We start from the raw sequence: 12,401 nt of genomic DNA, 5'->3' as shown, positions 1-12,401 counted from the left end.
CCTGACGGACATCAGATGGTGAGTATGTACGTTTTTTTTTTTTTTTACTTTTACGCTGGTAACCACGGTAAACATCGGGTTACTAAGCGCGGCCCTGCGCTTAGTAACCCGATGTTTACCCTGGTTACCAGCGAACGCATTGCTGGATCGCTGTCACACACAACGATCCAGCGATGTCAGCGGGTGATCCAGCGACGAAAGAAAGTTTCAAACGATGTGCTAAGACGTACGATTCTCAGCTGGGTGCCTGATCGCAGTAGCGTGTCAGACACTGCGAGATCGTAACGATATCGCTAGAACGTCACGAATCGTACCGTCGTAGCGATAAAAATGCCACTGTGTGACGGTACCCTAAGTCTTTGGTCAAAATGTAAATCTCAGAGAACAGAAGGCATGTACAAACTCGACTGTATAGAAGTATTTTGTTATTAATGAGCTTCTGTCTTGGGCCAACAGTATATGCTCACTGCTTAAAAGGGGGTTGGTGACTGTAATCTGATGTAGAAGATCTTACCGTCCCACTGCACTATAGAATCTCAGCAGATTTGTGCATGCAGCTCTGAAGTACTGGAATAGGATCAGGGCACAAAAGTAATTCAGTGTATTTATAGCGTTACTGGGCTTGTCTTATATCTACAGTATTTTTATAAAATGGTGATGGACATACCCTTTAAGCAAACTTAGGTATTTACAGGAATATCTTCAGAATTTTATATATATATATATATATATATATATATATATATATATATATATATATATATATAATTCCCGTCAGCTGGCAGGAAGGAAAACTCCCTCCTAAAATTTGGGAATGTGTTTTGAAAATAAGGAATTCTGTCAGGCACTGACAAAGAAGAGGTTGTGTGGAGTTGTCAGAGTTTTCTTGCGCTTCCTTGGTCCTGATCGGAGATGTTTCCATCAGGAAAAGCTTCTTCTGCCTGTTTGTTTTTGCTGGGTCTTGAATGATGACTTGCTGGTGTTCACACAGAGCCAGTGATGAATGGGTGTGAGGCTGGGGTGCTGTGGACAGGCTCCAAACACGGAGCTTCTTGTCTCACCTCCTCATCATCCTCTTCCTGCGCCCGCCTCACTCTGCATTGCTGAAGAATTGTTCCTTTGTCAACGTAGCCTGAGCCTCATTCATATACACAGGGACCCTGCTGAAAGCCTAATTGCTGCACCTTCATAAGCTTCAGGTTTTAGAAATCTGCATCTGCTGCATCTACTTAACCCCGTATGGGTATTCGCACCTAGGTCGGATGTGCAGCAGATTTTAGAAATTAATAAATTAAGTCAGGACCATGAGCCCCAATAGTGATTAGCAGTAAATGTCATTCTTCTGCCACTCCAGCAGCATTAAAACTACAAGTCCCAGCATGGCCTGACAGTCGCAAGCCGCAGATTTGATGATCTGAAATATTTGGTAATCTGGCAGCCGGTCAGAGACATGTATCTTTAAAGATCAATTTCCCATGTTGTAACCTTCATCCCCAGGACATCGATGCAGCTGCATGTGTGTGCTCATATATAGAGGACTGAAGCTTGGCCGGGCATCCACTGTGCTAGCACAGAATACAGATCGCACTATTCCTAGATGCAGAATAGTCCTGACTGAACTCCTGCTCTGTGGCCTCCACTCCTATATGGCGGATACTTGCCTGACTTTTGGTTCTGGAAGATACATTTACCAAAGTTTGCACCTGGGTCTTGGTTTTGTCAGAATTTGGAAAGGAACATTTCTACAGTGATGATTTCTTCCTTATATAAGTCTGTTTGGATGCCTGAATGCAAGATCTGTTATATGGTCCCCCACCTTCCTTGTGCCGTTTATAACAGTTATCCTCGGGCATCAGGGTCCAGGTGAAATTGGTTGTCCCTGCTCAAAATATATATAGCTATATATAGCTAATCCCGGTGTATGATTTCTACTTGGGCCTAAAACATTAGGGTGTATTTCTGCTACAGATTCCGCAAACTGTATCTCAAACCTGTATTTGTACAGCAGAAATCAGAAACTGAACCTCAGATTTCTGCTGCGGATTCTGCAGGTAAATGACTTTTGACTTTTCATATGGAATTTTTTTTTTCTATAGCAGCACCAAAAATCCCCATTCCCCTGCATCAGATGCAGCTTGTCATTGGAATTGACATGGATTTCTGAGCAGAATCAACACCCAAATCTGTCAGTCTGAAGCTTGTACATATTAGCGGCCTATTGCAGTTTTAGACCGTTAGACCTGCTCTGACAACCCTTCTGAATCCCTATGTTGCCCCCTAGGAAAATAATAACACTTATACTCACCTCTGGTGTCAGCATCGTTCTAACGGTGTCAAAACAGGCTCTTCGAGAGAGAGAGCCAGACCAGCACCGCAGGAGCGGCAGTGGAGGGGAGTATGTGTTTTTATTTAACTGGGTTAAAGCCTAGGCATTCAGAAGGGGTTACCTGAGTAGTGGACACCCCTTAAATGGAGTAGTGGTCGCACATGCTCACTATTGCTACAATCACATGGAATTTGTAGGGTTTTATCTTCTAAACCAGTGCTATGATAATGAAACACTGATGCCAAGTGCTTAGTATTGCCATAATTAAAAGAAAATGGTAGAATTGGTTGACGATTCGAAACATTTAGGTTGGATGATTTTGTGACGCATGTAAAGCACGGTTGGTCAGCACCGCTTAGTTCATTCTTTCCATGCCTTATAGGTTGATCCCCCTGTTTTATAGCATCCAGGCATGCATGGCTTGGCATTTGTATTTTGCAGGAAAAGATGAGGTGATGGCCTTCGTACATTTTCCTCTTCCTAGCAATTGTGCAAGTGTAATCTTCCTGACCCCCGAATATATCCGTCAGCTTTATGTAAGTGCAAATCCATGTTTCTGCATAGACACGGACGATTCATGATTTCCATAAAGCGTTCACTGCTTGCAGGATCCAAATGTCGTCGGCTTACTATAGGAAGGAAACCAGAATTGAGGCCCGTATCCCTGAAACGCGTCAAGTAACCCTTCTACTGCCAGAGGGCACATTGCACTTATAGACCACCTGCAAGTTGGACAGACCTGTCAGTGAAATGTCACAGTGCAATCAGTTGCCCTGTAGCTGGAAACATATACCGCACAAAAATGCTTCAGACATACTGAGACACAGCAGTGCCCTGCAGATGTTCATAAAGCAGCAGAAAATATGTCACAGTAGTCGGTAGATTAATGGGGTTATCCAGTCAGCTACACAGAAAGCGGCTCTACAGCTTAAAGTGATAGATTCCTGCCTCAATTTACTCCAAAAAGCTGGTGGACCTGCCTCACGCAAGATTGATCTGATTTTACCCTTTTTGTACCTTGGGGTGGGGCGTGGAGGAAAGGGCTTGGCTTGGCGGGAAGGGGTGTGACTTAAAACACATTAGATTCTGACAAAATTGGTTCAAGAGATGGTCTAAAGATGCGCCAAATGTATCATCCTGCGTGTTTCTTACTAAGGCACCTGACAGCAATCCAAAAAATGCAATGCGACATGGCAGCCTAATTCTGATCTGTCATCGGTGGGAGACTGCCATACTTATTTATGCCATGAAAAGGCAGAATGTGTTCTAAATGGCCTGTCTCGCCATCTGAAATCTCTGGATAACATTGTCCTGTGAGATCCAGGGAGAAGTGCTGTAGGGCCCGTCACCACCTCTGTCCTGGACTTTGTCATATAATTTTCTTTTGGAAATATAAAAATACACTGAGAAGCGGGTGTTCCCAGTTGATGGTGTGTTCCTGTGCACTATGAACCTTTCCAATCAATGCTAAGCATGTCAAATTGCATAGGGACACCCCACTTCAATTGATAACTCTATGTTGTCAATTTTTTTCATGAATTTCTCAGGAATACCAGGAATGGCAGAATGCTGTAAAGAAAAAAATGTTCCATATTGACGTATTTTGGATGTCAGAAGAGGTGAAGCTGACAAAGGAGAGGATTGATGGAGAAATCTCAGCTGACATAGGAGGCAGGAGAGGACAGACAATACAAACTAAATGGCTGACTGTGCTTATAACGTCTTGTTCTTAAAGGGATTCATCAGGACTAACGTGAGCTCTCCACCCCCACTGATCAAATATCATCTGCTCTGGCGGCAGCCGGATATTAACAATGCATGAGCAAAACCAGCATGGATCTGTACACTGTTTAGTGTCCGCTCCCAGGTCCTGTAAATGAACTAGTATTCAAGTGAATCAGTCTAGGTGCAGCTGCCCTTTAATTTTCTTACGTGGCACCGATGGTCTCCTTTCTCATATGTTTATTTCCATACCTGTGTGTTAATGAAAACTGCCTTTTTAGAAAGCCTCTACTAACTTTTGTGATAATCCAAACTTCCTACTCCCATCTCCAAGATTCTTCTTGTGCTGCACCGATCATCTTGAATGCGCTACCCCAGACAATTATGCTAATGCTAACCCTCAGTTTTAAGCACATCTCTCTAGGCAGGTATATTACATTCCCTAATCTAACTCCTCCATTTCCCTCCTTCATATTCAATCAGATCTTCAGTTTTGAGCTCATCTCTTAGGCTAGATCCTGGCTAGATATTGACATCTGCTATAGAAGCGATGAATAAAAGGGTCACACAAGTCAGATTGTACTACTTTTACTACTACTAATGCAACTTCCTTTTTCGCTCTTTTTTTCTAGAAGTTACTTAATGTCATGAAGTTTCTTTATATTAACTTTTACTGCGGGTACTGTGCCACTTAATATTTGGCTACCTCTTTGTGCCCTGGGACTCGGTAGAAGCAGACTATGTAATTTGGTCATTCTTATTAATTAGCTTCTCATCCTAAGCACAGACTCAAAGACACCTCCTTTAGTTTATTAAATAATTTAATATCTTTTCCCGTCTTTCCAGTCTCCTCTATGTGATTCTGATAGGAGAAATGTGCAGCCTGGCTTAGTGAGAAATCTGTGATCAGGGGCCGGCCCCGGGATAAGAGTAAAAGGACACAGCTGTTTGTTTTCCTGAAAGCAGTTTCTTTTTTTTCTTCACCCCTCTCCAAGCAGGCTGAGGGGAAAAGAGTGGGGGAGGAGGGTTAAGCGCCTGGGCTACAAGTGGGAGGATTGAAGGACAAGGGGGCTTTTGACTTGGGCCCTATGCAAAGCAGCTATAAGTAGAACATGGGAGACACCTGCTGGTCACTTTTCATATTACATCTCATCGCTCCTCTTTTTCAGGGTGCCAGAGGCCCTGATGGACCAACGGGAGGATCTGGGCTACCAGGTACCAAGGTAAGTGCCCTTTCAGGTGCCACCTATTCCGTAATACGCATTGGCGCTGCTGATTGGCGAATCCAATATATACACATAATGTATGCAGTTTTTGTCATATACATTTAATATTTTTTTTGCGCCTCTGATCCTACTTAACGTGCATCTTTGGCTGTTATACTGCACCAGTATATAACCAAATAAAGATAAATGGGGGCACCACGGTCACTGGGACTCAAACCAAGGCCTGATAAAGTGCCACATATGTATTAAGAGGAAAAAGATAGGCCTTATAAACGGGAGTCACCACTTACACTAATACATAAATAATACAGCTTTATTTAAACAAATATGCAGAAGACAAAAACACACTAAAACCATTTAAAACAAAGGGATATACAATACCCCCATCTTAGCACAAAGCCTATAATAAGGCAAAAAACCGCACCTCCCACAACAGGGTATAATTCACATGTCAATAATTCAATACCACCTAAATGGCGCAAAAAATGTAATAACCACCTGGCCAGTCCCAAAAGATAGTCTTGTTAAGCACCGTATGGACACACTACCGTGAATGCTACAAAAGACGTAATAATGTGCAGGACAAATGGTTGCTCATATACACTGTAGAGTGCAGAAATACAGGTTAATAAGCACTACTATACAGGTGAATGTACTGACCCATATCCATCCTTCATATAACCAACAGCCCGAACTAAAGATACACCAGTAGCTGTCATGTCCCTCAGGTGCCAATATAAAGCAGGGGTAGACGAAGCCACAGCTTAGTGGCGACACGCGTTGGGTGCCTCTGTCCGCACCTCCTTTTTCCATAGGGCACACATGCTTTATTGACCTGGCCTGACCCTGCTTTATATTGGCACCTGAGGGACATGACAGCTACTGGTGTATCTTTAGTTCGGGCTGTTTTTTGCCTTATTATAGGCTTTGTGCTAAGATGGGGGTATTGTATATCCCTTTGTTTTAAATGGTTTTAGTGTGTTTTTTTCCTCTTAATACATATACTGCACCAGTATATGCCAACATGCACAGCCAGCTGACTGGTGAAGATGGTGAGAGGTGTAGTACTCTATGCCAACTACACAGATTATACCACCATGATGACTCTCGTAACTAATATTCGAGCTTGCTATTTAGAACAAGGACCCGTTCACAGGACTCCAGATCTCTGCCAGTAGAAATAGGGCTGAATGTTTATTTCAGTCGCCTTTTAAAAAAAAAAAATGGAATAATGAAAGCTTTTCCATTTATGGGACCGAGCCGCCGGCTAGGACTGTACGGGGGATAAACACTCAGCTGGCAGATACGAGGTGACTTTGTGCTTTTTCTGGCCGTCCCACGAGCAAAAGTCGGGACGTGACAGTAATATTATGTTTTTATTACGTTGTATAATTCATCCCTGGCCTCCAAGCGTCTACTGAAGATCAGAACGAGCTGACTGGGATATGCATCTGATTACTGAGCCATACATCGGGATGTTTGCACACAGCACAGAGACTCCTTCTCCTGTCGCTTCCCTGCTGTACTCTTCAGTCTGCAGCGGAAATTCACAATGCCACATGTTTGACATCTCCTGTGCATGTCTGGTGGTAGGACAGGAGTCGCTCCAGGTTTTACACCCCAGATTATAAAGCGTCCACAAATCAACTCTGCTGTCAGACTAGTCCTCATCTCTTCAGATTACCAAAGTGACCACCCTTGCAGCTGATCAGGGCCCATGGAGAGGACTATGTACGTAGCCAAAGAGTAAGCCTGAAAAAAACCTTAAATCCATCCGTAAGGCAAAAGCCAATTGTTCCCGTTTTTTAAAGAGTTGATTTATGAACATATGCCCTAATTGGATATGTAGGTGTCAGAGGGTTTCAGGACCCGTTACTATGAGCCATAATGGAGACTCGCTCAGTTGGAGAAGTTTCTTTTCTGGCGGACTGGAGTAGTCCTTATATTACAAGGGTGGATATTTATGTAAATGCCCATCATGTGAGCCATGTACACCTGGCTGGCCATGGCTTCCACCCTTAAAGTTGGCCGTTTGCCAGGGGTGCCAGGAGCGGGATTAGCTGATCACCCTGCAGCTGCATCATCATGTCTGTGATGGGAAAAAAAAACCTTAAAGGGAAGGTGCCACCAGTTTTCTTGTAGTTTGTTTTTTTGTGAAATTAAGTTTAAAATAGTAATTAAAATGTGTTAATGGAATGTTTGCACTGTTTGCAAACATTTCTATATGAAAAATATTATATATTTTCTTACAAATACATATATTTACCACTAGGGGGAGCATTTTCTGTTTTAGACCTCAAGCAGCTATATTAAGACTTACCAGCTTTACTGTTAGCAGCAAAATTGGGGCAGTAACTGCTGACATCACCATTTCCCTCCCCTTTTGGGTGGTCTAATATCCCTGGGGCAGAATGAAGAGTAGCATCACAGGGGCAGTGCTATTTTGTGTGTGACTGCTCTGTGATCTGCTATCACCAGCAGTTTACTGTCTCTCTCTCCCATCAGTCTCTCTCACCCAGATGACATGTATCTCTCACCCCCTTCCACAGTGTCTGGCCATTCACTGCAGCTCCTTATCTTACTAAGGGAGCTGTCACACAGACCGCTCTCTCCAGCGACCAACGATCAGGGGAACGACTTCGGCATCGTTGAAACTGTCTTCAACGATGCCGAAGTCCCCCTGCAGCACCCGGGTAACCAGGGTAAACATCGGGTTACTAAGCGCAGGGCCGCGCTTAGTAACCCGATGTTTACCCTGGTTACCAAAAAAAACAAACAGTACATACTCGCCTTTCGGTGTCCAGGTCCCTTGCCGTCTGCTTCCTGCTCTGACAGTGCCGGCCGTACAGTGAGAGCAGAGCGCAGCGGTGACGTCACCGCTGCGCTCTCGCTGTACGGCTGCTCAGTCAGAGCAGGAAGCAGACGGCAAGGGACCTGGACACCGAAAGGCGAGTATGTACTGTTTGTTTTTTTTGGTAACCAGGGTAAACATCGGGTTACTAAGCGCAGCCCTGCGCTTAGTAACCCGATGTTTACCCTGGTTACCAGTGAAGACATCGCTGGATCGGTGTCACACACACCGATTCAGCGATGTCAGCGGGGCCTCAACGACCAAAAAAAGGTCCAGGCCATTCCGACACGACCAGCGATCTCGCAGCAGGGGCCTGATCGCTGGTACGTGTCACACATAGCGAGATCGCTATGGAGGTCGCTGTTGCGTCACAAAACTAGTGACTCAGCAGCGATCTCGCTAGCGATCTCGCTATGTGAGACGGGGCCTTAAGGGATAAATCACAGCTCCTGAAGAGCAGCTGACAGCTCCTGTTCTGATAATGCTAATGGTACACTGTTCCTCCTTGATGTCTCTGCTATTCTGCGTGCTTTTCTCCTGCATTTTACTCATGTAGGCAGTCAATTTTGGATCTGTTCTGCTGGAAGCAGTACTGCTTATGTTAGCAGATCCAAGGGCTCCATGAAAATGGCAGCAGAACACTCCCACCACTGTGAATTGTGCAGCCCACAGAGGTGTGCCCAGTTCATAGCAGTGACAGTTCTATTACAATAGATAGGGACTGCATCTGTCTGTTATCCCCTATGACCATGGGGTGCCGTATTATGACACTGATAGTGTTGAGCTGCTACTGTGAAAGCAAGATATCAGCCCCCAGTGCCTTCTTTAAACTCCTATAACACACAAAATATGTTTCAAATGCAATCAAAACTTGGTTATAACAGCATTTTATGCTACATTACATTGATTTATTAATGATCTACAAATGCGGTATCTTCCCTCTAAGGAAATCAAGATATGCAAATTGGAATAGATTCCTGGATTAACTGCAGAAATCTATTAACCATAACTTGCCTCATATAGACACACAGGGGATTTGTCCGCCCTTCTGAAATCTCTGATTTCTGGTGCATCTTTTCTAGAGATGAGCCACCTCCCCAATGTTCGGGTTCGGTTCGTCGAACAGGGACATGTTCGACGAACTGTTCGTCGAACGTTCGACGAACACCGTCGAACCCCATTGAAACCAATGGCAGGCAAACACAAACACATGGAAAACACATAGAAAACACCTTAAAAGGTGTCCAAAAGCTGACAAACTGCTCAGAAGACACAACAAACACATGGAAAAGTCACAACTACATATAGTCATGCGAAAAGAAAAGAGGTGGAGGAGTAAAAGGAGGAGGAGACACAGATATAGGCATGTCATGCCCTTCTAAAATCAAGAAAGGCTGGAGTAAAAATCTAAACTCACTCTACCGACACCCAGACGTCTTGACAAAAAAAAGAAAAAAAGAAATATCTTTAGGCAGAATGGCGGCGGGTCCATTCAGAACACTTTCCTTAGAAGACGTAGTGGTACCCCTGTTGGGATTGTGCCAAAAAATGAACCCAATACATTCAGACTAATCCACCATTTGTCATATCCAAGGGGCAGGTCAGTAAACGACAACATCGACGCGGAACCAAGTACAGTACTATGTACTGTACCTCCTTTGACGAGGCAATCAGGCGGGTCAAGAAGTTGGTAAGGGGCACCCTAATGGCCAAAACGGACATTGAGGGGGCGTTCCAGTTACTACCTGTGCCTCCGAATAGTGTCCTCCCATTGGGCTGCTTCTGTGAAGGAGCATACTACATAGATCGCTGTTTGCCCATGGGGTGCTCCATATCCTGCTCACTAGTTCGACCACACTTAGAATACTGTGCACAGTTCTGGTCTCCGGTGTATAAGAAAGACATAGCTGAACTAGAGCGGGTGCAGAGAAGAGCGACCAAGGTTATTAGAGGACTGGGGGGTCTGCAATACCAAGATAGGTTATTACACTTGGGGCTGTTTAGTTTGGAAAAACGAAGACTAAGGGGTGATCTTATTTTAATGTATAAATATATGAGGGGATAGTACAAAGACCTTTCTGATGATCTTTTTAATCATAGACCTGAGACAGGGACAAGGGGGCATCCTCTACGTCTGGAGGAAAGAAGGTTTAAGCATAATAACAGACTCGGATTCTTTACTGTAAGAGCAGTGAGACTATGGAACTCTCTGCCGTATGATGTTGTAATGAGTGATTCATTACTTAAATTTAAAGGGAACCTATCACCCCGTTTTTTAAAAATTAGATAAAAATAGTGTGAAATAGGGGCAGAGCTGGGCTTTACATTAGTGCCTTTTTGGTGCCTTTACACCCCCGTTAGGCTGCCGAAATACCTTTGTGAAGTGGCCGTTTTGTCCTGTCACTCAAGTTGGTCAGGTCGGATGGGCGTGGTCACAGCGCTGTTTCTCCCCCAGATCAGGCTCATCATTACGTTGGTGGCGTAGTGGTGTGCGCATGTCCAAACTGAAGATCCACTGCCCAGGAGATTCAAAACAGCGCGGTCTACGCTATTCGCCGTTTACCGGTGGGCGCGGCCATCTTTCCTGTGGCCGCGCGTGCGCAGATGGAGCGCTCTGCTGCCCGGGGCTTCAGGAAAATGTCCGCGGGATTCCGCGCGTGCGCAGATGGAGATCGCGGCGGCCATTTTCCTGAAGCCCCGGGCAGCAGAGCGCTCCATCTGCGCACGCGCGGCCACAGGAAAGATGGCCGCGCCCACCGGTAAACGGCGAATAGCGTAGACCGCGCTGTTTTGAATCTCCTGGGCAGTGGATCTTCAGTTTGGACATGCGCACACCACTACGCCACCAACGTAATGATGAGCCTGATCTGGGGGAGAAACAGCACTGTGACCACGCCCATCCGACCTGACCAACTTGAGTGACAGGACAAAACGGCCACTTCACAAAGGTATTTCGGCAGCCTAACGGGGGTGTAAAGGCACCAAAAAGGCACTAATGTAAAGCCCAGCTCTGCCCCTATTTCACACTATTTTTATCTAATCTTTAAAAAACGGGGTGATAGGTTCCCTTTAAGAGGGGACTGGATGCCTTTCTTGAAAAGTATAATGTTGCAGGGTATATACACTAGATTCCTTGATAGGGCGTTGATCCAGGGAACTAGTCTGACTGCCATATGTGGAGTCGGGAAGGAATTTTTTTCCCCAATGTGGAGCTTACTCTTTGCCACATGGTTTTTTTTTGCCTTCCTCTGGATCAACATGTTAGGGCATGTTAGGTTAGGCTATGGGTTGAACTAGATGGACTTAAAGTCTTCCTTCAACCTTAATAACTATGTAACTGTGAAGGAGAAAATGTCTAATGAAATCAATTATTAAACCTTATATAAGTCAGTTCAGAGATGGTGTAACAAAATGGCGACTGTCTTCGAAACTGTCTTGAAGATCCTTGAAACGGTCTTGGAAGGAATCTTTGGAATGCAGGAGTGAAGGCACCAATACACCATATTTGGAAATGAAGCTTGGAATGAACCAATTACAAAGTGACTAACTATTCTGAAGTTGTGCGACCTCCCCCATTTTCTGTTTTTAGTATGATCCTTTGTTCAGAATAAAGTTGTTGTGAGTGAGCCATCACTGAGAGAGGCTGTGTGTATCGTCTCTGTGAATTTAATACATTCTGAGCCTCTAAGCGCGCACTCAGCTTATATTTGGTCAGGTACAAGCAATCATATTGATCTCACTTTAAGAGATCACCCTCATATAACTATGTAACTATTTGAGGCGTTTAGTTGCTTCCTCGAACGTGTCGTCATGGACTTTTGTAAGGCGGCACATATTATCCATTACCTCGACGACTTCTTATGCCTGGGCCCAAAAGATTCGCCACAGTGTGAAAACACGCGGTAGTCCACCTGTGAGAAGGAGAGAGCTGGAGGGAGAGTGGACACCCCAGAGCCGAGGGGTTAGATTGAGAAAGAAAGAAGCTTGCTTTATGGGTGGGGTACTCTGCTGAGTAGTAGAAATTGCTACTAGGCCCAAAAGGATTTCCTGGGCCAGATGCCGTTACAAAATAGTAGTTAGGTAAACAGGCGGTGTAGCTTGCTTCACGGGTGGGGTACGCTGCTGAGTAGCACTAAATTCTACTAGGCCCAAAAGGATTTCCTGGGCTAGATGCGGTTAAAAAATAGTACTTAGGTAAACAGGCGGTGTAGCTTGCTTCATGGGTGGGGTACGCTGTTGAGTAGCACTAAATTCTGCTAGTCCCAAAAGGATTTCC

General features: G+C 44.7%; 1 protein-coding gene across 2 annotated transcripts in view; it reads left to right on the top strand.

Moving 5' to 3' along the window:
- Nucleotides 1-12,401, top strand: part of COL27A1 (collagen type XXVII alpha 1 chain) — a 477,424-nt gene that overhangs the window by 288,759 nt on the left and 176,264 nt on the right. For both annotated transcript variants that reach the window (XM_077283906.1, XM_077283905.1), the window contains exon 29: nucleotides 5,218-5,271. In XM_077283906.1, the coding sequence (XP_077140021.1) occupies nucleotides 5,218-5,271 (54 nt within the window). The remainder of the gene's footprint in view (nucleotides 1-5,217; nucleotides 5,272-12,401) is intronic.

The sequence above is a fragment of the Ranitomeya variabilis genome, chromosome 2 (assembly GCF_051348905.1).
Source record: "Ranitomeya variabilis isolate aRanVar5 chromosome 2, aRanVar5.hap1, whole genome shotgun sequence".
Classification (NCBI taxonomy): domain Eukaryota; kingdom Metazoa; phylum Chordata; class Amphibia; order Anura; family Dendrobatidae; genus Ranitomeya; species Ranitomeya variabilis.
This window is presented reverse-complemented; position numbering and strand designations above follow the sequence as displayed.